The 26420-nt window shown below is 39.0% G+C and overlaps 1 protein-coding gene across 5 annotated transcripts in view; it reads right to left on the reverse strand.

Moving 5' to 3' along the window:
• Positions 1 to 26420, reverse strand: part of ELMO1 (engulfment and cell motility 1) — a 319770-nt gene that overhangs the window by 154324 nt on the left and 139026 nt on the right. For 4 of the 5 annotated variants that reach the window (XM_075143082.1, XM_075143084.1, XM_075143086.1 and 1 more), the window contains one exon: positions 14024 to 14128. In XM_075143082.1, the coding sequence (XP_074999183.1) occupies positions 14024 to 14128 (105 nt within the window). Of the gene's footprint in view, positions 1 to 14023; positions 14129 to 20195; positions 20298 to 26420 lie in introns of those variants that run through there. The other variant, XM_075143087.1, reaches the window with a different exon arrangement.

Here is a 26420-nt window from a genome sequence, read left to right on the forward strand (position 1 = left end):
GAAGCTTTGCCATTCCTATGCACTGTTGCTGTTCTGCACCACCCTGCCTTGGAGAAAGTGCAGTAGAAGCCAAAGAGAAAGAAATAGTTTCATTTCAAATTTGTCAGTTAAAGGAAATTAGATATAATGATTTATAGACATGAACACACCTAGAAGGAACTATAAAAAAAAAGTGGTACCAAATTTTGGATTCAGGCTCCAAAAAAGGTCCAAGTGTCAAAAATCAAACTGAAATCCACAAAGGAAGAAAATGTACGCATTTTCCCTATTATGGAAGAAACTTGCGCTTGTGTGCAAAACATTTCAGGGATCACTCTTGCATCAAGCCTATGAATGCTGCAAAAACGACTCAAGGAGAGCCTTTATATTCTCTGTTGAGTGGCACTGCAAAATAAATGGGAGAAAAGAATTCCTTGGACATTTTTATACCTGTTAAGCTCTGCCATATCAGACATATTATTTCACTGTAGATTAAAAAATCTGTTATAAAAATACTATGTATTTCATTGAAGCTGTGAGCCTGAAAAGAGAGCAAAATAGGGGCTGGAAAAAAAAAAAAGAAATGGTCAAAACAGATTTGCGGTAAGAATTGCCTTTGCACTAACAAACTTCGCCACCAGCTTTAAAAAAAAAGAAACAAAACACATCCTAAACAGCTGCTGCATAACCTGGGGATGAGGGACAGAGGAAGAAAATGAATTTCAAAGGTAAGAGATTTTGCCAAGCACCAGAGGCTCCCTAAATTTTCTTCACAAACAGGTGTTTAGACATTGCTCTCTGCTTTGCATTCCTCCTGTCTCCTTAGCTCTCATCTTCCTCATGTTTCTTGTTTGTTTGGCTTTTCTTGTTTTTTTGGTTGGGCTTTTGGTTTGAGTTTTTGTTTGTTTGTAATCTTTCAATTTTAGCAGCAAAGAGAGCTTTACAAAAGGCTCCAAGGCTGGGACTTCACTCAAAACAATGTGGTGGAGGAGAGGACCGATACAACACTGGATGCCAGCAAAATCTTTCCCGCCCTCCCCAGATCTTAGTTGTGATTGTTTCACGCTCTCTTATGTGCAGAAGCCTTCTCTGTGAAGTAGTTAAAGGTAAAAGTGGGAAAGGAGTGAAAACCCAGAAGCAAGTAAGAAAGTTACGTGCTTCACATAGCATGCCAAAGCCTCTTCACCAAGCATCTATTTTAGTCCTACTGTACAAAGGGCAGCCTCTAGCTGATACTCTGCTCCTAACTCATCAGCCAGGGATGTAAAAGGATGGTTGCTCTCTGTGTTATGAGAGTGGATGATCATTTTCTTTTGTTTTCCAGTATTGTTGGGGTTTTTTTTAAATCACCTAGACTTCCCACAGAAGCTTAGAAAATCATTAGGAATATGATAAATATTTGACCCCCACAAATTTTTACTGGGCTTTTCCAACAGGACGGTGTCAAAATCATGTTCACCAGCCTGCCAAGAGAAGTTACTTTTCCTTCTAAAAGTTTTGGTTTAAATTACATCTAATTGTTCCATGTCATCTCTGGATAACAGCTGTACCAAATGAAAGAAACACCCCTGCAATTTTTGTTTTACGTTGCTGCAGCCACTGTTCAAGGAACATGTGAATATGACTTTGCATTCTGGATGAGTCACCCTGCTTCAGTCTCTTTCATGGAGGATAGTGCTACATTTCCATAGCCAAGTGCAGAAGCAATGATAGAGTAGCACAAGCGCAATGTAAAGCTGTGTCTCAACACCTCCCTGAGATCACTTCTCTTGTTTTATTATTACTGTGTTTTATCTCTCACATAATAAAACATAAAATCTGCATACTAACACAGATTTAGATACAGCAGAGAAACACTGGTAATAAAATCAATGGAGAGGCAAAATGAAAGGGTAAGGGGGAGGGGAAGGGAAGCAGTCGGATCAGCATTCCTGCTTGCTTCTGGCAAATGCATTTTGTTGAGTTTCACATTAACCCGACATATTAACATTTCATGAGCACATAAATATTTAATGGTGACACCATATATGCATATAATGTAAGGCAGAATTACAGCAATCAATAAGAATGCCAGAGAAATAGTTAAGGCACTGTGTATTGCTATACAGCAAATTAAATGGCAATTTGAGTAATCAATATGTAAAGCAGCCTTAAAATGATCCTCAGACACACTCTCTGCAAGCATCATCTTTTAGCATTTGCTGTGCAAAATAAGGCAGAGCTGATATGTTACATTTCTGTAAGAAAGGAAGATGGACGGTCCTTTACTACATCTAAATAACTGTAGGCAAATTTGACAGATACGGATCTTCAATAAGAAACAGCAGTGGTAAAAAGGGAAAGAAAAAAAAGAGGCTCTTATAAATACCCAAAGAGAAATCATTCCTAATCTTGGCAACAGATTTACAACATTCATTATTATATTTGTAATACTCTTTTCACGACTTCACAACTCATATCCTGTTCCAAAGTAAAATGCTATAAATACAGCTGATAAGGGCATGATTTTAATGTTATTTCCTTTATCAGTCTGGTGATGGAGGAGAAAGAAGCAGGGAATGGACATGTTTACTTCATAAACTGGTGAAAACAATAGCAGGGAAAGAAACATAACACACAGCTCTAGACTGAAAATACTTCTGTATATCTACAGAGCTGGCTTGATTCACGTTTCTATCACAACAGTTATTTTACCTAGGAAGGAAAGTAGTTAGGAAGTCACGAAGCCCACACAACCTTCATTCAAATGGAGGTCTATCATTCATGCTCATGAAGTGGCTGCACTCTGTTATCTTCCTTCTCCTCCCCCTCATAAATCCACAGCGAGTTGCAGATCCACCAGACATTTCACAATTGGCAGGTATACGGTGGTTAAATTTTGCTTGGGGGAAACAAATATTTCAAGGCAGAAACCACGGACATGACAGGAGAACTCCTGGCACCACAGAATCATAGAATCATTTAAGTTGCAAAAGACCCTTAAGATCATCACGTCCAACACTGCCAAGTCCACCACTAAACCATGTCCCTAAGCGCCACATCTACAGGTCTTTTAAATACCTCCCGGGATGGTGACTCAACAACTTCCCTGGGCAGCCTGTTCCAATGCTTGACAACCCTTTCAGTGAAGAAATTTTTCCTAACACCCAATCTAAACCTCCCTTGGCGCAACTTGAGGCCATTTCCTCTCGTCCTATCGCTAGTTACTTGGCAGAAGAGACCAATGCCCACCTGGCTCCAACCACCTTTCAGAAAGTTGTAGAGAGCAATAAGGTCTCCCCTCAGCCTCCTTTCCTCCAGACTAAACAACCCCAGTTCCCTCCGCCGCTCCTCATAAGACTTGTGCTCTAGACCCTTTTCCAGTTTCATTGCCCTTCTCTGGACACGCTCCAGCACCTCCATGTCCTTCTTGTAGTGAGGGGCCCAAAACTGAACACAGTAGTCGAGGTGCAGCCCCACTAGTGCTGAGTACAGGGGCACGATCACTTCCCTCCTCCTGTTGGCCACACTATTTCTGATACAGCCCAGGATGCCATTGGCCTTTTTGACCACCGGGGCACACTGCTGGCTTATGTTCCATCTTCCTTCAGTCCTACCTTGACTCTAGTCTGCTTGGCTGCCCTTTACTTTGATATTAGGAATCTACTTCTGCCAGTTTTTCCTTTCTTCAGTCCTTGTAGAGCTACACAATTGGGAAGGTCCAACATGGAAACATGGTTTCTAATACACTAGATGTTACACAGACAAAAACCCAAACAAGGTCACAGTACGGGAGTACTAAATGCTGCAGATCCTCTTCTCTTCCTCTGTTCCTTTGATCAATACTGCCCATTACCATGCGGCAAAGCAGAAAACCACCATGATGTGTAACACTCACTAACAACAATAACATTTTTTTTTTCCTTTAGGGAAAAGCAAAAAAATCCAGACAAAAATCTCAAGAAAAAGCAAACAAATGGGAAAGAAAATTATCAAGACAGGGCAGCCAGGAAAAGTCTGAGTGATGAAAAGACATTAACAAGCAAGACAGGAGAGAGAGCTGATTTTTTAAATAGTAGATTATTCTTAAAAAAACCAACCAAACAAAAAAAAAACACAAACCAAAAAACCCCTAACAAACAAAAAAACCCCACAACAACAAACCAAAACACCACATACACCAAAACTGCAGCTCAGAAAAAGGGAGGAAAAACGAGAAAGTGAGTGAGAGAAGCATAGAATGAGAACAAAATTATATCACAAGAAGAATGAGATAAATTGACTAGCAGAAGAGGAGAAAGGAAGAGGTTTGAAAATGTTTTTAAAAATGCAAGGAGGTGAAATTTTTAGGAAACCAGTGTTATCCATTTTCTTGACATTTCTACACATGAAACTGTAGCCTATTAAGGCATGGGAATTTGACAGTATTTGTAGCAGAATACAGATCTGTACAGTTTTTACTATTTTTAAGTTACCTACTACATATATTTCTGCTCTCTTATTTACAAATTCCTGCTGTAAATGGAAGAGAAACGTTTCCCAATTACCAAACAAAACCAATGAGTGATCAGAAATAGAAATGAAGGCTTGATCGTGTTTCCCAAGGCAGACATTTCAGGCAGCATTGGTCAGCAATTGGTGAGAGTTGAATTTCTTCTGGGATTTAGCCATATGAATTGCCTGAAGTACCCTGTTTCCTTTGAAGCCACAAGTCTTCTCAAGAAGTGGAAGGCAGCCCTCCAACATCCAATTGTCCAACAAAGCATTTAGAGAGATACAGGAAAGAATATTCCTCCTTAGAGAAGATGTTAGGTTGTTGTTTTTAACTGCAAAATGTTTTGTACTTCCCTTTGTGTTATAATCGGCGGTGCTCAGCATCATCCAAAGAAGGCTCACCTGCCTTTACAAGGTATCTACCAATGTCATAGACAGTGACATAAAATAAATTCAAATGTCATGCCAAGATTACAGAATAATGATGCAAAATCTCCAGTAGCAAAAAAAAAAACCAAAATCAAAAGATTTTCTAACTTTACGGCAGTGTTGCTTTACGACCTTTCATTGAATTATTCATCGAGTCCATCACTACCACAGGAGCACAAAACAAACCTTCAGAGAGGCAATGGACTAAATTAAGAATTTTCCACATTTGACATGGGCTTAAAAATCTGCATCATCTTAAATAATGAAGCTTATATCTGCAACTAAGAGTTAATAACTGACAAAAGACAAAGTTTTGAAGACAGGTATATTCAAAAGCGTCCTCATCAAAATACAGGAAGATGAAACCACCAGACAGAAATATTCCTCCTTCACTGGGAAGGAATATCAATTTAGCCAATCCCTTAATCCCTCACATTAAAGATTAAATTGGCTCAAAGTATACTGCCCACAGCAACTGCAGATGTAATTTTCAGATTCCTGAACCAGCCTCAGAGCTTGGCAATGAAATAGAGATTCATTATGATTAGGAAATGAATACAGAAGTGAAAGGCAAGACCCACTATAGCTGCATCAATACTTACAACAAATCCCACAGCAGTCAGTTCAACAAGCATTGCTGCACTAGTAAAAAGGAGCATTTCTCCAGACCTATTTTGTAGTACTATCTAAAATGATCCTGCGTTAATAGGTACCAAGTTTTCCAACAGTCTGCTGTAGGTTAATATCAAGAGGTTCATGGAGCTGGTTAGTAAAGATGGCAAAAACTTCCTTAGACCCAAAATGAAGTCAGGCAGCATTTTAATACCCAAAAGTTGCAGGGATGCTCTTCCTTTTCTTGACACTGCTTTTCCTTTTCCTAAGCCTCCTTATGACATACGGTAGGCTTCACCATTCCCTTTTCATTTAGATGCTTTCAGTAACTCTAGGAAGCAAGTCCTAAGGATATGCTTCCTGAGAAGGATAAGGGACTCTACTGCAGACAGACTCAGTTCCCATTCACTCTCTTCACCAATTTTGCTTTCTTCCTAAGGCAGCTTGTCATTTGCCTCAACTTCAGCATTGGTGTTCTTCCAAAATCCTTCACTCAGCGCTCTCCCTTCTAACCTGTCTTTTTATCTTCATTATTTGATTTTCAATTTCTCATGCTTCCTCTCTCCCTTATCTCAGCTTTCCTTCATATTCCTGTGGCATTACAAAAATTCCTCATGGCAAAACTAAAATAAAGCAACAGTTGTGTCTGCCTTCCTCAGGAAGGCACTAGAATTTAAGCTAAGACTTGAGAGAAGAGCTGACACCTACTATAGATACTGAAAAAGAAAGGAGCCACTGACATGAGAAACACAGATGCAAAGCTGTGCCTTATTTGAGGGACACCTAGTTATAGGACCATGTTAAGGATCAGACGCTAAGAGTCTGATATGTGCTTTGCTGTGCACAACTATGAATAAGCACCTGGGGGATAACCAGCGCATCACTTGAGAAGTGCACTAACCTGCTGCTCCCGGGGAGAACTGCTAACAGAAGGTATGGAGCACACTATGGCAAAGCAGCCAGGAGACAGCTGACACAATCATACAGGGCAGGAGGGAAAAGAAAAGCATCTGATGTCATTATATAACAACATATAGGTAACAGGGTGAATTCAAACTGTCGTGGTAATATTACAGACAGTGTTTGACTCTGTGGCCATAAAACACTTCTAACAAAGATGGTTTAAAATTGCCAATAGTTGGTTTACTTCTAGAAAAATTATGGCGTGTTTTTCCCCCTCTTTTAAAACAAATCTAGTGCCAAACTATCACAAGGTAAATTTGGATGGTTCTGCAGTTGCTCACCTAGCAGTAAATTTCCTTCTCACACAAACACCTTAGCATGAAGCATGACTGTATTGTCTTTATTTTCCATCAAAAGCTAAATACACAGTGGTTTGTCTTGAAATACTATGTATCTCCCTCCTTTCTTTGCCATGCTGTGCAGAACCAACCAAATCACTGTAAAGCATGGGTAAGACCAAAGATGAGAAGGCCCAGTTGCCATGTCATCTTCAGAAGCAGCTCTTCACTTCCCACAGGCACAGGCAGGGGGGGAGTGATTTGGTGTTGACCTGGTCCAGTTTGAAAACTACCGGCCAGGTATTCCTTCTCCCTCCGTGCCCCACACAAATGTAAGAAGGCAATGCTTTCCCTGCAATCCTCTCCTTGCTCACCTGTGGCAGAGGAGGAGAGTAGGAAAGTGCAGTACCTGCAGAATATAGCAAGTTTTTGAATTTTCTTTTCTTTCATAATGTGAAACAGGCCTTACTAGTGGCCTAACATTATTGTGGTATGGATATATTAGAAAAGCATCAACCTTTATTGCACATCAATGAGACTGGCAGCTAGAGTAGCATCACAAAAACTCCTGGCACAGGGTAAATGGGAAAACCTGTGAGACTCCATAGCTAGTCTTCTTCTCTCCCCAAATATACATGTCTCAGCTTCGCAGGTGGAGGGATCGTGGCTCCACAAAAACCAGCCAAATCTTTCTGTGCTACTGCTGCAACTCATGGTATGATTCAAAACCTTCTGAAGACAACTTGCTAGACTTGCAACAACTTCTGGGCCCTTGGATCGGGACCTCATTTAGCCAACAGCTATACATGGGAAAGTTTAGGTGTGCTCTGAACGGTGAGAAGTGATCTGAACATATGCAGGACTGTAACACTGTCACATGTATCCCATAGCGCATACCACACAGGGCTATGCAGAGGGTGCCATGACTCCCTTACAATTCTCTTCCTCCCTCAATACTAACTTAAGTCTGCGTTTATGTTGCAACCAGCCACCCCAGGCTTTTGCTTCTTTACTGTAGGGGACTCACCTCAATTCTGCCATCAGTGATGGAGGCCTCGGAGCAAAACCACACAACTTCTTGGTGTGTTTGTATGCAAAGCAGAGACATTAAGTGATGTTTGGGAAAAAACAAAAGGCAGGCAGAAAAACAGTTATAAAAACATATCTGAGTGGAAGGTAAGAACAAAGAATGGAAAGACTGGCAGAGAAAAGAGAAGGCAAGAAGACATTATCAGGCTGGGAACCACTGGGCTTAGGCACTTAGGTCTTATGTGGAAAACTGCATTCCTTCACGAGACATACCAGGAAGATGCATGTAACAAAGCTCACTTTTCTCTCTACCTTCAGCAGAACAGAAATAAATTACATCCCTTTTCCTATCATTTCTGGGGAAAAAAAAATTGGCATGGCAGAAATCAGGCTCAGTTTTATTTCAGAAAATGCTGAAATTATATGTTGGACTACTCATATCTGATCAGGCTAGAATGAGTAGGCATGAGGAGACTTTGTGAATTGACGGAAGGATGTGTAGGCAGCCTCCTATACAACAACTGCATGGGTTAGAAAGTATATGGCAGACAGTCTGACTGTGACTCAACCCATTAAAGTTCTGAAAGGTCTTTGCGGGTTGCCAGCAATCCTCCTGCCTGCATCACCAGCACTCGCAAACAGAACCTGCTCCTTCCACTGTGACTTCTGAAGGCTTCAAAAGGAAATGAACTCCCTTTTCAACGCCACCAAAAGCAGGAACTCAAGTAGCTGCTGGGGAAGAAATGTCTCTGCATCACCCGTGTGAATAACCAATTTTCCAGCTCAGCAGATGCAGGGGAAAGGGGATTTTCTACTACTGGCCCTAAACCACCTCAATTTTTAATTTTCAGATAATCAAAGTAACTCTTGGCTTAACCAAAGTCCAAACATTGTTTTGATTTGGAGCATTTTAATGACTTTAAAAATTCGTTTTAAATATAAGAACAAAAAATTTAGGAGCATACCACTAAATATCTTACACATCATTCACAAAAATGGATCCATCATAAACCATACCAAGGGATTGATAAGCCCAGCTTTTCAGCATGGATTTCAACACTGGTTTCCCACCCTGGTGACAATATTTTATACTGAAAATTTTACATGCAATATCTAACAAACATTTGCATGAAATAGATAAAATCAGTGGGAAAAGGGATAAACCTTCTTTTCTACAGATGAGGGACTTGAGTTTCAGGCTACAGTAAAATCATCTCTTTCCAAGGAACATATTTTTCCCTACACATATGAAGGACGTACTGATCTAATAAATGGCAAAGAATTGGGCATAAACTTGGGTAGCCAGCTGGGCAGAATCCAAATAGGTGGATAGCCAACGCTCAGATCCGGAGCTGCTAAGTTTACTTGCAGTTTCTGCCTGAAGCACCAATCTCTTGTGCTTAAACAAAACGAGGAGATACAGTATGTGTCTTCTCAAGGCAGAATCTCACCCCAAAGCAGCAGTGAGACCTGCTAGAATACGGCTGGTCATAAGCGCAGAAGAAAAATATAACCAAGTCACCAACTTGGCAGTCATCAAAAGCAAATTCATTAGAATGAGGACCCCACCAGAGACAATGTCATACAGGACTTCTTTGTGACTCAGCTGACTTACTGTGAAATACAATAACCTCTAAGTGAAATGCTACACTCCCACCCAGTTGAAGGTTATCACTATAGTTAGATGACTGTAAGGAAAATGTAAAATAAGGGAATATTTCAATGGTAGTGCATTAGAAGCTAAGGTGTGGTGCTGTAAATTCAGTTTACCCAATGGCATCTGCTCTTTCTGCCTGGCAACACTATTAAATTAGCCAAGATCCAAGATGAATGGCAGTCCACTCACAAGTGGAGCAGTAGCTTTGATTTTGCTGCCTGCTATCAAAAACACCTGAATGAACATTGACTGCACGTACAGGGGTCAACTTATCAAAACTGCAAAGCTAGTGTTTCTATAGAAGCATCCCAGACATAAACATGACACATTTAAACGCAGAAAAACAGCTATCAAATAAATTTCTCTTTTTGGGTTACAAATAAAAGGAGTGCTCCCTTTTGGTTCCTTTAGCTTGCACTTTACACCAAATTAAGTAAATATCATTATTTTAGATCAATATTAGTAATCACTGAATGCATGTATACAAAAAGTAAAATCAGGCAAATCAATACACACCTACAAATACATATGCATACAAAATATTTGTTTCATATATTTATACCTCTCTCCTCATTGTATCTTGAAAACAAAATGGATCTGAATAGTCTTGCACCACAAATTCCCAAACAAATCGATGACAAAGCACCAATAAATGGAGATACTAATAGCAGTGGTGACATAATAGTATTTCCATGGAAAGGTTTTTCCTCAGACCCTTTTTACACTCAGGAAAGTTTCAAAGGCACACTGCTACAAGTTACCAGTAAGAAAAATCTCAAGGTGTCTGCACTGAATAAAGTCTGTTTTAAATGGCAACTTATAATTTTATTTTTAAAATTAGTAGAATGTGCAGCTGAAGGAGTTTTGGAAAGGAGCAAATTGGAACCCGGCGGGGGGGGGGGCGGGACACGACTTGTCTGCTCCGAAAGAACAAAAAAAAAAAAAAAAAAAAAAATCTGTCACAAAGTTTTATTCCAATCATTTTCTTCACTATTAACTTTAATTATACACTCTGACTGTCCTATAATTATGTAGCTTGGGAAGCTGCCAATTATTTCCTGTGGAAACTTTTAACATTTCTTGCAGAGATTCAACATTACTTCCATCAATGCATTCCATATACTATGTCACCACCTTTTAAAAGCAAAGCCTCTGATGATAGCGATTGATTATTTAAGTGGAACATGAAAAAAATGGAGTGCATATCAGTCACTGATAGCACCAGACAATTAATATAAAAAGAGAAAGAAAAGCTAACTCAACAGGAAACTAATTGAATAGGAAACTTTTTTAAAAATCCAAATGATAGCTAAGGACACCACACAATCAAAGAAAACGTTTTTTTTTCCCCCTCCACTAAACAACCTTTCTTCTGGAGGCTCCAGTCATATTGTATAGTAAACAAGAACCGAGATTCAAAAACAATTAACTCAAAGTCTAAATAAAGAAAAACAACACTGCATTTATCTGAAGGAAGACAGCAAGTAAAGAAAACATATGACTGTAATTTCCGGAATAAGTATCCAACAGGAAAAAGGTGAATGAGAGAAATGGATTATGGGGAAGTAGGTAAGAAAGAATCCAACAGGGAAAAAACGTTTGGTTATTTTTGTTTCCTCCTTCACTGTGTGACACCCATGTTTTTACGTTGAAATGCTTTCTGCTTTCAAGATGCAGAGTTACCCATCTGCTCCATTGCCTTCATACCCATGTTTTTCAATACATTGCAATTGTATTTACTCTTCTATGAGTACTTTTGTTTGGTACTGGTTTTTGAAGCCCCACTGCCACCGCCCTCAAAGGGCACTTCAGTTTCAGACATCCTTTCTACCTAACTAATCCATTTATTGTGCAAATTATTTCTAAGCAGAATCACTTATGAGAGGCAGAACAAGGAATGAAAAGGGAAGAGATTACTTATTGCCCGTCTTCTCTTCTAACTTCTCCTTATCCATTTTTTTCAGTAATACAAGAAAATACCTTACTAAGGGCCATGCAGCTGGGGCATCCTAAGAAAATGGCAAGTCAGCCTGCCATGATTCGTGCTGCCCTTTAAAATGCAGCACTGCCAATAGACTCAGTGAAACCATCATGATTTCCTGATAGTCTTTGCTTAATACACCACATTCTGTCAGGAAAAACTTCATATTTTCCAAGTTCATTTCAAGCCAACTCTGGTTTCCAGTCTCAATTTTTAATTACTGCACAGCACAGATATTATCTCATTTGGGGGCTTAGGAATTAACCCATGGTACAGCAATCAACTGTATTGCAAAGGGCCAAGTTGAAAATAATCTGTCCTCCTAGCAACCAAAACATTTCCTAGTATCAACAACGAAAAAAAGAGAAGAGCTCCTGTCAAACAAGTTGGTCAGTATGCAAGTATTATTTGTATAGCTAACAATTTCTTGTGGGAACTTAACTTTGACCACAGAGAGAATTTTTGTTAGTGTATAGGAGTAGAAATATATCTGAAAAAATAAGCAAGGTCAATAGGCTGGACAAGTAGAGCAAACTGGTGTTGCGGGAGCTTTGGGAGCCAAAGGCCATGAAGAAAAGATAATGTTATATGTGAAATAAGGAACTCAAAATGAGAAGGCAATAGGCATGTCAGAGCCCACAGGACACTACTGTACACCAGCTAGTAAGTCAAAGAGATTAAAAGATAGAAAGCAGGTGTCTTTTGCGAACAAAGACTAGCAACGCTGTAGGAGTTGCACAACGCCGTTCATCTCAGAGGTGTTCATCTTCAGCATGCTGTTAACGTGACATGGTGGACCACCGCAGATGAGTGAGCTACTATGCCGCCAATGCTAGTATAAGCACTAAGAAGAACTACCTGGGAAAGATGAATAGGCTGACATACTCCCAAAGGTGCGTTAACAGTTCCCAACGCAGCTTTGAGCAAGTAATTTAATCTGAGCATGCTTCAGTATGGCATTTCTAGTGTATGTGTACTCTCTCTCAGGCGGGAAATACATGAGGCACCCAGACACTCTCCTAACAGGAACCATACAAGAATAAAAACAGGCATCTCAAAATAACAGCAAAAATTCTCAGTAATGCAGCAGCAAAAATACTGCATTATAGAAACAAAGCTAAGCCAGCACCAAAGTCCTTTCTAACGAGTGGCTAATTACACGCTATGCTGAACCCTATTTTTAAGACAGCATTTGCAACATGAAAATGAAAAATAAGAAAAAAAAATGACAAATGTCAATGAAAGTTTTATTTCAACAGAATTTCTGTCCTCTTTAAATTCTTTCAGACCTCTCTAAAACACAACTCCCTCATTTGGAGCACTGGCTACCCCTACTAAGCATATTCTCTGAATTTAGAATTTTCAAAATAAGCCTATGAAGTAGCACCATCCAGATCTTACCAAATTTTAATGAGAAAAAGTAACCCATTCTCTTTTTATAAATAAAAACACATTTCAGCATAGTTTATCCAGAAAACATACTCATTGCCCAGTGTGTGAAATAACCCTTAATTTCAGGGGTTTATAGGGTTTGATAAATATAGCTGTATTGCATGATCCCACAGTTTCTTTTAACAGTTATTGCTAGATTCAGACTGACGCAGAAACATATATTTAAAGAACAGATCTGACAATCTTGTGGTCTCCTATTATGTCCATGGACCATCCTGGCCTGGATATACGCCTTTTACAAACCTTTCTACTTTGAGCAAAAATGAAACAATAATGCATATTAAAAGTTCACTCTACTTTTTCGTAGAAATGATTGGTGTGTCCACTGTCTCCTTGCTCTACACGACCTTCTTTAAGCAGGTCTGCATGTGCACTTTTTGTTCTGGGAGTTAAACCATCCCTACTATCTCAGGACACTGACTTTCTAGACTATTCTACTCCCATCTGTGCTCGCTAGGTTTACGCTTGGCAAATATTTGACTTCAGTAAAGGTCAGGAAAAGCTGTTCTATTCAGAGGCAGGTATTATTCAGCTGTATGCCTCTTCTTGTAAGGATAACGCATAACTTGCTTTAACTACCCTTGAAATAACAAATGTAGGAAGTGGAGTTGGCAGGGGGCAGGAACGGGTTGTGCAAGTGAATCCTGATGCTTTTTACCTATTTTTCTCCAAGCATTACCTCACCTACAGCAGTAGTTTTAGTGGGAGCATCTTAACTCTCAGGACACTGCCAACTCAGTCACTTATCAAGGCATTGGCTCATCAAAGCCTCCTTTCCACAGAAAACCCTGAAAGTTTTTGGTAGACTTAGAGCAGGGCGGAGAATTCTGCACATTTACTCATTTCTGAGCTTATGGACATCCATCATGCATCTGAAAAAGGCACACGCTCATCTCCCTTCTCTTTGCAGTCCTAAGCAAAAAGCAATATTTGCAAAAAGTAGTATCTATAATATTTGACTCAGCAATGACAGATTAGACAGCTGTACAGCTTTCTCCCAAAGCTTTTACAGACTTAAGTCATGTTTTAGTGTTACATGGTTTGCCTTCCTAGAGTTTGTTGTTAATGATACCAGGATTCTGAACCTCTTCTTCAAAGTCAACTATAAACAGGACATAATCAGTGTGAACAGGCAACCGCACAGATCTCAAAGACAAGAAGCAGCCTTACCCGTATATAAGCATCCTGGTGATGTTTAGCAAAGTACAGCATGTTGTCAAGGGCTAGCATTCCTGGAGGGGTCTGCGTAAAATCCATTGCTGGGTTTACATGATTCTGTAAAAAGATAACAAGATCACTCAATTAGCATCTTTACAAAAGCTATCAGCTCCTCAGTGATGTGCACCATGTTAGCATGCTGTGAAAAAAAGTGCAGCTGAGCAGAAAACTCTTAACAAGGAAATGGTCCATGCCTCAAAGAAGTTTAAAGCCAAATGCAAACACTAGGAGGTTGGCATGAGAGTCATTCACTTCTGTAGCTACGGAATGGAGTTTCCCAAAGGTTGAATGCTTAAGCACAGATCTCCAAGTCTTTCACGGCAGATAGACTCCTCGGTGGTACTACAGACTAAAAATACTATTTACATGAAAATGCAGATATATATGCAAACAGCCACCAAAACACTTATTTATACAACTGCTATTGAACGATTTCAAATAAAGCACAAAAAGGAGAAAAAAAACCTAGATTCAAAAGCTATATTAAGTCTATTGGATCTTGTGGACTCCTGAACACAAAGGGCGTCAGACGAAAGTCTGTGAAATTAAACAGATTCACCTTGTGGAATTCAGGTAAATTTTTTGTTACGTTCTGAATCTATGAATTTCAACTATGGAATTAATGAATGTACATGCCAAATATAATCAAAACTTGTTAGCTTCCACACGCTCCTACAAATTCAAAACTTCAGTTTCACACACTATGTGAAAAACTATATTTGCTCAAAATACTCATTAGTCCATCTTTTGATTGGATGGAATTAAATGTACATTTGAATAAGTTTCATGTACATTTAAACCATGTAGTTCATGGTTTAAAATGAACATCTGCCTGGCTTCGGACAGGCCCGAAAACACGTCAGAAGCTGCTCAGAAAAACAAAGACCCAAGAGTATGTCTCCATCAAAAAACGCCTATTGTCTGCTATGCTCTTTTATCAGCATCACCTTTGCAACGTCTCCAGCTCCACTCATCATTCTGACACAGAAAGACTTCCCTAGTCGCTTTGCGGTGGCATTTCTATTCTGCAAGACCCAGCTGACAGAGACTTTAAAAGTGCATCTACCAGCAGAAAACTAACTAGCAAAGATCAGCACAGATTTCTTCTTCCGTCAGTCTGTTTCTGCTGCGTGCTCAAGGTCTGATCCACCCACCTCACTGACAAAAGCACGGTTTTTATTACTTTTCCTCCTGTTGATTCTGCCAGGCCATGAAGTCGTAGAAATATGAGATTCTGCTCTCTTACCCACCTTATCTTTAGACATATGATAAGTTGGTTTTAGCCAGTCAATAATTCATAGTCATGTGAAAGATGAGAAATACTATAAAGTGAAAATTATATATTAATATGGCTGCTGCCACTTTAAAATCAGACTAATAATTTGGGCTGAAGATGGTGTGTACAATTTATTCATTTTATATCTCCGGCTTAGGAGAACTGCGGTACAAGCAATGCAATCACAGGCTCATCGTTTTGCAATACGGAATCAAGAGGATGTCTGAAATCGTACATTTTATACGCAGTAGACCTTTCAGAAGGGTAGTAGTCTAGAGCAAGAAAACAAAAGCTTACTGAGTTGGTTTTCTAAAACCTCATCTTTTTTTAACCTTTTTGGGTTTTGGTGGGGTTTGTTTGTTTGTTTGTTTTTTAAACGTTCATCTGTTCATCTGAATGATGAACAAAAGTCCTTCGTGGCTATTTCCCCAACTCAACCTTCCATCTTCCACGTGTGATACATTTATCAGACAGAACATTTAAAATCAGTACAAGACTCTTTTACACAGACCATAAGCCCAACAGACTTCAGCTTCTGGAAGGAGAAACCTTCCCTCCCTGCCATTTTCAAGCATTCCAGAAAGTGCATTTTTTGAGAGGCTGGGTCTGGCAGACACACAAACCCAGCACGAACATCTTAGCAGGACCTTCTACGCATTTGAAACCACCTTCATTTTGGGCATAAAATACAGTTCCTGGGGAACACCACTTGACACTTAGCCTCACCATGAGCACATTTCCTTGGGAAAGCTGTTGGGAGGCTGTCAACAGGGAATGACACAGCACCAGTTTTACAATGCCTTTTGCAAGCAGAACTTCAGCATAGGGCTGCACATATTCTCTCTACCCCCAAGCTACAGCACAGGCAGAGTATACTTGGATAAATACCTGGCAAGCAGAGAGTATCTATCAAGGTCCAGCTACCTTTCTCCAGATATTAACATTAGCACTCATTTCACTGATATTTACAGACAATGTTAAAATAAAAGCAAGATACTAAAATAAAAAGGCTAAGCCACTGTTGCTTGAATAGTTCTTTCCTTCATCCCATTCTACATCTCAAATTATATAGAAACGTTGACAAAAAAAGGTGGGGACATGAGAAATCTCACCACATTTAATGAGGATGACTCATTTTGTCTCTTACCATCACTACTAGTTCTATGTTCAACCAGAAAAACCTTCTCTCCATCACTTATTACTTTTTCTGAGCCAACCCTATAAACTCAGCTATATTCAGTTGTTTGTTTCAAAAGTTTCTATCACTTTGGATCCCAGGATAACTAGGGCTTGATCTTCAGCTCTGTTAAGTCAAATAACTGGAGATATGCCAGCTGACAATAGCTGAGGATCCACAAGACAGTTCTGGCATGTGTGAAACAATACATTATCTTCACTATTCTTCAAATTCAAAAGGAATGCCAGCTGCTTAATTCCCTTCCTTCTTCCTCCCTCCCCCTAAAAACATCCTTTTCTTAACGTGTTGAATGTTTGTGGTTGAAATATTAACTTATTGAGAGTGGGTTTAGAAATGAGATACAAAGCTAAATTACCTAAAATGCTGTAGTGAATAATTCAGAAGTATGCAAACACCCCCACCTACAACATAATTTATTAAATATATGGAACACAACGCTTCAGGCATATTAGCTGCATCTGTTTAGTACAAAGTCTATTGCATTTTTCTCTTTATAAAAAGCCAAGAGTAAGAAATACAAATGGAACAGATTTGTTACCTCCGATTTTTCACATAATTTTTGATTTTTTTTCCATTAGACTGAATATTACCTATGCATCTTTCAGCTTCAGTGTCTGAGCAGTATTTAACAGCTTACGCTCTTATACCGCACATGTTAATATGCCAAAAGCATCAAGAATTTCTTAGCCAGCTTAGTAGGGTACTGTGGAAATGAAAATTCATTCTTTCGGATAAGATGTAAATCCAAAATCACGTCTGCTTATGCCATACCAAAAAAAAAAAAAAAAAAAAAAATCACGTGACATGTTTCACAAGATTACAGCTATTCTGGATAAATTCCAGTGCAGTAATTATGTTCAGACAACCTAGCATTCTCATGCAGTCCCTAGCTGCGTAAAGCTTTCTTCTCTCTCTCTCTTGTCCTGAATGACTCCACTGTCTTACTCTGGGCTTCCAAGGCAATCTCTAAGGGATGTATAGATTTCAGTCGTAAGAATGTGTCCTCGCACTGAGATGCCTAATCACAGTAACGGTGTACTATCTGTAGATAACTGCTAATGGAATAAGCACTGCTTGTTCCTTATATTATTCCTAACAACAGTATCTACCACGTGAATATGCTGAAGCCCAGAAACCATTTATTTCCCTGCATTCCCAGACTATTTAGGTACAAACTTTTTATTTCTGTCTTGACAGATATTGACAGCCTATCACAGATTTTGCATCGGTGCTATGTTCAACTATGTAAACCAGTTGCAAGTCATGCTAGTTTGTCCTGAAAGCTGCTTGCAGTAGGTGCTAGACCCGGTAATAGCTGTTCTACACAGAAGAGCAAACTTCTGTTTTCCCAACCCCAAAGCAGCTCAGGTGACAGCTCAGGAGAAACGCTATTCTGTATGCCTCCCTTCTGTAGGTTTGCATGACAAAAACACTACAGGAGATCCCAGGGAGGAATTAGGATTGTAAAAGAACTGATGATAAAAGAACTTCCAAACATCTGAAAAAGAAGAGTCCAATTTAAATGGTGTCGATCTAAAATGAACCCTCTCAAAACTGGTCATATTTTTTTCTACAGAAAAAGGAACAATCTGTCTACGAAGATAGTGCAAAGGACAGTAATCACTTTCTCCCATCTTCAATTACTTGCACTTATTAATTTTCTTCTTTCTTTTAAATCTAAACCACTGTTCTGTGGACTAGGAAGGAAAGCAATCACCTGGCTCTACAGCACCTACGCAAAAACCCTGCCTGGGTCAAACGAGGAAACTACAGTAGTACATATAGGGATGTTTTTTCATAAGGACTCAGGACCAGGAGGGTGGGAACTTTTTAAGTTATATTCGCAGTGAATTATGAGTTGATAAACTTATGTTGGAAGTATCAATGAGGACACAACCTCACCATTTACCCCTTCCCTAAATAATCCTGAAGTTTTACACGCAAAATGTTCCCATCTGTTCATTTACACAAGAATTACAAATATGAAAAAATGCTACATTAAAAAAAAAAATTGTGAAGAGGTAGTCTGCTAAAATTCTTAATGAGGAAGTAATCTTGTCTCTTTATTTAACAGCACTATATTCAAAGAGAGGATGATACACACAACTTCCACCATCCAATTTAATGAGATATAACAGTGACTTGGGAATTTTCAACCTCTATATATTCAATGAAAGCAAGAACTAACAAACAGATTTGTTTTTCCCTTGATAACTCTTTAAATATGCAAATGTACATTTTTTTTTCTTCCAAAGCCAATTTTTAAAATTTTCCAACAGAACTGTATGATAGAATGAAAACGTATCTGGAGAATCCCTGACTTTAAAATAAATAAATAAATAAATACAAACACTGTCTACCTCAAGTCAGAAGTATCTAAGCTCAGCAACTGTTACATCTTTGAAAGAATGTGCAAAAAATCTCTTAAGATACTTTCAGTGCAAGCCATTTAAATCACATCCCCACTACCCCACCACATATAAGTAACTCCGGTATATTTCTACTGGATATAGTTTTCATAAAGACTTACAAATTATGTTTACATACAACGATGGTAGTTTTTCCTTCAAGTAACATATTTCTAGCTTTTTACAGCTTCATGTTTCAGCAAATGTTTGGCCATTTCTACCTGCTTAACTTCTTTTTTTATGACAGCTTTGCAATACATATTAGTAGACTGCAAATGTTATCCTTCAATAATAAAACTCACTCCAATCTACATAAGGTGTTAAGCAACAGCCTTTCTGGATCCAGTTTGAACTCAACAATATAAAACTGATCTTCTCAATAGCAAAGAAATCATAAGTACAATCTGCACATAATTTGCCCTATAAAAAATTACAAAAAAAAAAAAATCATAATTTGACTACTATATTCTCTTGATTCACTGAGCTACTACGTAATCTAATGTAAAGCACTACAGAGCTCTACATAAGTCACCACCAGAAATCTGTCCGAATCATGAATGGATGGTATGGTGGCCAGAATTGCAAAAATCTGAATGTCACGGTGGCGTAACTAAATCAGCTAAAATCATCAGATAAAACATAACATGGCATGTCAAAAGACATATTTTCAGCCATGAATAAATTACACGTTGCAAAGCAAGATATAAAGCTCTTACATAATTCTTTTTATTTTATACATACCTGTATTACAGCTTTACAGTTACATGGAAGTAATGCTTTGGATACCAAGATCTTAAGCCCTATGGACTGGCAATAGTTTGAAAGCCTAAAAGAATCTCAAATGAGTGCTATAACTTAGACTGATCGCATCTTGTCCAATGCATGACAACTAAGAACCACCTTTCAGGTTTTATTATAGTTAACAATGACAGACTTTAAAGTTGGATACATGCTTAGCACTTCACAGATTTTTGATTCTGCTGAAGTAATGTCTTCTGGGCAAATGAAGTTATCAAGCAGTAACAGCTCGGGTACTCTCGCAGGGATATTTAAAATGAATCAATGGGACATGGTCATTTCATTTACAGTTTTGCAGCGTGAGAAATCACTATCAGGTATCTCCCAGTATTCACTAAGTTTACAGAGTAACTGAATAAGCAAACATCCACTCGCAGATCTAGCTAGACTGGGTCGAGAAATTAAAAGCCATACTAGTTTGTTACTGCTCCACATTGAGATTACCAGTTCATTTAACAGCCACATCAGCGGACCCTGACAGATTTCTTGTTCCATGCTTTTGGGCAAAGTCAGTCCTCTTTAGGTGAAACTGCTGTTGGACAAGGTGTGAGCTAATCCAGACGGCTTTCACTGCAGGGAATTAGAGACCGTTCCCAGGAGACTTTCTAGAGGCTCAACTGAAAGGGTGTGAGGCAGGTATCCCTCCAGCCAGGGCAGCCAGAAAGCAACCAAGGGCTACAGCTTTACAGATAGCTTCAGCTCTTCCAAAATCATGATGGAAGTCTGTTACCCATGTTCTGGCCAACAAGCAATTTTTGTGATGTTTGAACTGTAGCAGTCAAGAAGTATACCAGGATAAATTGGCATGGAGTATCCCCAACCTAAAAAGAAATACAGGTGTAAATATAGGCCTTTTTATGACCTTGGAACGTGTCAGGAGTTCAACTGGTTTATTTTACCAGTGTCATTAAAGCAGTTTGCCTTTTCTACATAGATAGAATCTAAGACATGAATTCTCATCCTGCCCAGCAGGATAATTATCAAGCTAGCAAGAAGACAGTCATGTGAGAAAACAGTGTGAAAAGTGCTAGCAGGAACAGCAAGTGAAAAAAATTAATCCATCTAAACTTGAATATTGTAAATAAACACAGATTAAATGTTTGCAACTAGATGGAAGTCAGACAGGGCAGAATCAAAATCCACCTGAGTAATTTTATCTCTGTTTGTGAATCCTATCAGATGTGTAAATTAGTTAGACTTAGTGTTCCTAAGTCCAATTTTGCCATGAAAAGCCTTTTTTGAGTTCAGGTAAGCTTAATGTCTGTTAAGTAAGGTATACCGTGATTTCCACTCGTTCTTTAAGCATAATGCCTGGCACTGTTGGTATATTGGTGTAGAAGCATTAATGGTCCTGACTGATGGTTCAAAGACTACTTATTAAGGAGAAATTCAGAGTTTTTCAACAGGCATTTTGTATAAAAGTTAAGGAAATGATACAAAATAGCTAACAAGTGTACATACATATATATTTTAGCGTATGGCCAAAACATGAAAGTTGCATAGCCTATCAACAAGAAAAAAAAAAGAATCTCTAGATCTTTTTATCAAGTAAAATGAAAGATTAAAAACCAAGTTCTGCCAAATCTTGGGCTGCTTGAATCAGTGTCTTCTAAGCATAAGACTACTAGTAGAGCACCTTTTTGATTGTTTTAGTTACACTTCAGGCAGTTTTATCTAAACCTAACCTTTTTGACATAACATTTGCCCCTGTAATTAAGGTGCATTAATTAAAACACCTTTCAGTTCTGGTTTCTTTTAAAGAAAAATCACTTAAATTATAAGCAATCGAATAAAATCAGGGTAAAAATGATCACTAGAATTTTCCCGAGGATGGGTATCTACAGGGAACCCAGATGGGAAGCAGCTCACTTAACTCCTGCAGTTGCCTCTTCCATACATCATCACTCAGAAGACTGGAGTGAAACTCCGAATGGGATCCTTCCTGCTGTAACAACTATCAGCTCCGGGAAAGGATATGATGCTTACGTACTATGGTAGGCATAGCACAACCACAGAACAAGACGACTGGCACTCCATTTGTGCAGTGAATTGTACTTCCCTTGGAATTTTGTTAATAACGATGACTGCGGTGGCTGGGGACATCCTTGCATCCTCACAAGCCGTGTTGCTTTGAGAACGGTGAGCTTTACAAGGAACCTAAACCCAGTGCCAAGTATCACAAAGGTAAGTTGGGATAGACCTTGCTCTCCTTTTGGATATTTCTGTAGAAAGGTTTCACATTTTTCTTTTTCAAGCAAGCTAGCTAAAATGGCTGTCGTGCAAAAGGAAAGGGCCAGGCTGTGTTTAGTTCAAATAAAGAGTAGAGAGAAGTCAGCCCTGTGTCTGAGAAAACTCCGCTTCAAAATGAATCAGCCATGTGAACCTACTGGCTGCCTGGCAGCCAGATACAACAGCTGTCAAAATTTAAAACCGGGGAATTGAACAGAAATGTTATTCTGCGGCTAGGCATACGGGCTCTCAGTCCTAGGTAAGAAAGCCTGCTGCCGCCACGGAGCTCTGTGGTTCACACACTGCCGCTTCTTTTATTACCTGTGACCAGGTCAAGCTTCCCGTAACCACAGAGGACCAGTTGAAAACTAATCTACAGTAAAGGAACTGTCAACATCTATGATATTTTAGCTACCTTTGGACGTAAGTCACCACATAAAAAATGACTAGCTCTACGGTCAAATCTTCCCCCTGTTTGAGTACAAACAGCCAAGCTTTGCAGATGTCAGAGACGGGTTTGGAAACAAGCACCAATCCCTCCTAAAACCTTTGAGTCCGTACTTCTGTCTTAAGTCAACAATAGCCTATGCCCATCCCTATAGCACACCCTCATCTGCCCTCAGTAGTGAGGTAATTAAAAAAAAAAAAAAAAAAAAAAAGACAAAAAACCACTGGATCCATTTATTGGGGAATTTCAGTTCACTTGACTTCCATTTTTCTTTGCCTCCCTCTACAGGAATGTGAAGCTCTTGTGACTAGAGCTGTGCTCTGTGAAATGCAGATACGTTTTGCATGTCTGGGCATTGTTCTGCTCTGCCTCCAGTTTCCTCCAGACAGACGTAAAAAAGAGGATGGAGCTGCACCAAAAGGTAGGAAGATTTAAGAAAAATCAAGGAATTTTTAAAAGAATACATACCATTGCCGCTCACGTAGGGGCTGTGTAACAAGCTGACTACATCAAACAATCAAAATATTCAGAATTCAGATACGAAGGTGTTTTTAATTTGCGGAAATAATGCAGTTATTCACAAATGAGTCACTTTTCTCCCCTTTGTCTTTTAATACATTCACAGGCCTAAGTTAATATTCAAAGAGAATGTCTGTATTTTTTTGTAACCGAAGAAAATCTAAATACTTTGCTATGCTATTTACTGTCCTTTAAATCTTACAACAGGCAAAAAAACTATGAGGAATGAGAGGAGGGGGAACAGAGTGATATGTACATTTAAGTAACATACATATCTGTTTGCATGCATGCATACACTTAAAAATTGCATAGGCTTAAAAAAAAACCTATTTGCAGTAATTAACATTAAATTGAATTTACACTGTTTCACAAAACTGCCATCACTTCAATATCAAGCAAAGGTGTGTGTGGAATCAGCTATCTGAGTCAAGCCTTGTGAAACAGATGAAGCCCACACTACAAAAGAAGAGAGATGCCATTATGTCTGACCAGTTTGGGGGGCCTGTTTCTTCATCTTACTTTTTTTGTATGCAAATTCTGAGGCATGGGCAGTACATAATATCCAGAAAAAGATGTCCAAGATCCAACTCTAAGAGAAAGGGTCAGAAAGCAATTAGCAGTAAAACAACTCTGCTGTTATGATACACTTGAAACAAACTACTCAGCCCTACTACATCCAAATCCATGGAGCTTGCCTGCCCCCACGAGTTTGTAACTGGGATGCACATAGTAAATAAACAGCAAACAAGAAAACGATACACTGAAGTCATAGATAGTATATAAAAAACATATGCCACAAATGCAATGTTCCATTGCCCCTGATTTTACATTAGCACATCTCCATTTGTTAGTGAGTTTTCTTCAAAAGAGTCATACTTTTTCAAATCATAAGGAGTTTAAGATTTTTATTATACAATTTGACAATTAAAAATACTGGAAAGGTATAAAAATATAAAAATCCTTTTATCCTCCCTCTGCAAAGTAACAGAGCTTATCCTGTCATTAGAAACTGATTTAAAGGATGATTCCTGCAATTAGTATTTATAATAAACACAAAATGATCAAATAAAGTATTAAAAAACCAAAACACAAGAAGATTGAGATTATATAGAGTCAGTTCATTCCCACAGACACACAACCACAGATATTTCATTCTGATTAGTTTTAACTTCATTCTTAAAGTGATACTGAAAGGTCAAAGAAGGTCGGTAGCCCATCAAAATGGGATTTTTTTTTTTTTTCTTAGTTTTTTTCTTTTAAATCAGTTCTCCTCTGGAAGGACTAAAGCTAAGAGGAATTCAGCAGTATACGGTAAAAGGCTAGTTTATTCATTTTAACAATGTGCTAATTGTTAGACACCCACAGCTCCTGACAAACAATCCTGGTAAATCACATGCAGCTGCATAGTAAACAAGAACAGCAGCTTTAACATATGGATTTGCTGGCTGCAGTTGTTGGTCACTATAATGATGCATCTGACCCAGGCGCCTCTTTCTGTGCGATATTAGCTCAGACCAACATTACTAAGTTTATGTAAACTTAGTAGCTCCTCTAATACACAGATATTATCCACTGCGCGTGTCATAAGGTCAGGTTTTCCTGGTTACAACTGACTGACTTTTATTAATAAAACAAAGTTTCTTAGGTTTTCTCCCAGGCATTTAAAACCTCATGCCTCCAAACAGCAGTAATTCTCTTGCACCCCTCTGTTAGCACTCAGGGTCAGCAAAGAACAGTCTGATGATGAAGAAGAAAATGCATTATCTTTGTTTGGATTTACTGGTCAATTCATGGTTTTCATCACTCATCTCATTTTTTGTCATTCTTCAGTATTTATTCCACACTGCAATCACACTCGGCTGAGAAGCCATGGAGTCACCTGACAGCATCTGCCCCTGTGGCCAGAGATCACCCCTCTCCCTTGGGGGGTCACACCCCAAGCCATCCTCACCAGCTCTGCCCCACTCACATACATGAAGGGCAACCAAGCTGTCCCCTGCTTGTGCCCAGCAGGCATCTACCCACGCTTCCTTGCACTTGCTCAAAGTGGTTCAGGGGCTCAACGGAAGAGATTTGCAGATCAAACGCTAACCCTGGAGGCTACCCTCCTCTAAGTTATACCAGAGGACATCTCCCCCACAGCCACGCATTGACTTGAACGTCTCGGCAAACCTAGATGTCGGTGTGGAGAGTGGAATGTCAGCATGAATTCCACTCAGTTGCAAACCTCAGCATGCAGTGCTTCATTCTGCGTGCAGCAATCCTATTTCCAACACAGTCCCATGTTTCCACAATCTAGCACCAAATACATAGCACAACGTGAAACTGTGGAATGCTTCGTTTATGGCAAACAGTAACTTCAAACTATGAAACTATGCTTATGGGAAAGAATGCAGTAGGTCACACACCTATGGGCTCCTAACAGCACCAAGCACAGGATAGCTATGAGAGTAAGCTTGCGTGGCACCTCAATGATTTCTGTATTTCTGCTTTCAGGTTTGGAAAGAGACTGATGCTTTGCTGCTATTGCTCACATTTGCAGCACATGGCCTGAGTTGGCAATCAAACCTAATTTTTTCTGGTTAGATCTTTAACTACATTTACAAAATCTCATCTTTTACAGATTTGCAGAGACTGTTGGGGGGGAGGGGGCGGGAATCCAGATTGCAAGAAAGCATCCCCATCACGGAGCCTACACAAGGTTGAAAAACACTCAGACACAGGAACAAACAATTATTTCAGAGGGAAAAAATACCTCACCAGTAAGTGCCAGACAGAAAAGAAACTCTACATACAGGGAACTGTATAACAAACTGTAACATGCAAGCCAAATTAAGTAACTTTTTATTGCCCCCAGAGGTACCATTTAGCCTAAACATCAAACATCTGCTGGCATTCAACTGAGAAATGGGAATTTACAGCCTAGAACAGTTAATTCTACTATTTCTAAGGCTGAAATGATTCTGTACCCATGCAAGTGAGCTGTTGAACAACTTTTGTGAACAACCTACATCTGGTATGATGCTAGTGCCCTCTGCTGTGCAATATTACAAATTAGTTAGCAGCTTTCTTTCAAAATGAGGTTCAGCTGTACTCTAAACAATATCAAGCCATATAAATACAGTACATTGAGTATTTCCATCTTCAGGTGAATATTAAAGAAAAACAATCCTGACAGACATTCAGTATTAATGTAAAGAGAACATCTAAGTATTCACTTAGAAAACATTCTGTGAGACTACCATGTAGAGTTGCATATGGTAAAATAATCTAAAATATTAAGCTAATAAAATTAAAATAAGTGAAATGAAGACTTTTTTAAAAATAGGAAATAAAAGAAAAAAATCCCTTTTCAGACTGAAATATCTCCATATAGATTCAGGAAATTAACAACTGGGCTTACTGATTGCGGCTCATCCAAATGCCTGTACAGACTAGTAAAACCCTTTAAAACATCTTCAATATCGTCATCA

Source organism: Calonectris borealis, chromosome 2 (genome assembly GCF_964195595.1).
Source record: "Calonectris borealis chromosome 2, bCalBor7.hap1.2, whole genome shotgun sequence".
NCBI classification, from domain to species: Eukaryota; Metazoa; Chordata; class Aves; order Procellariiformes; family Procellariidae; genus Calonectris; species Calonectris borealis.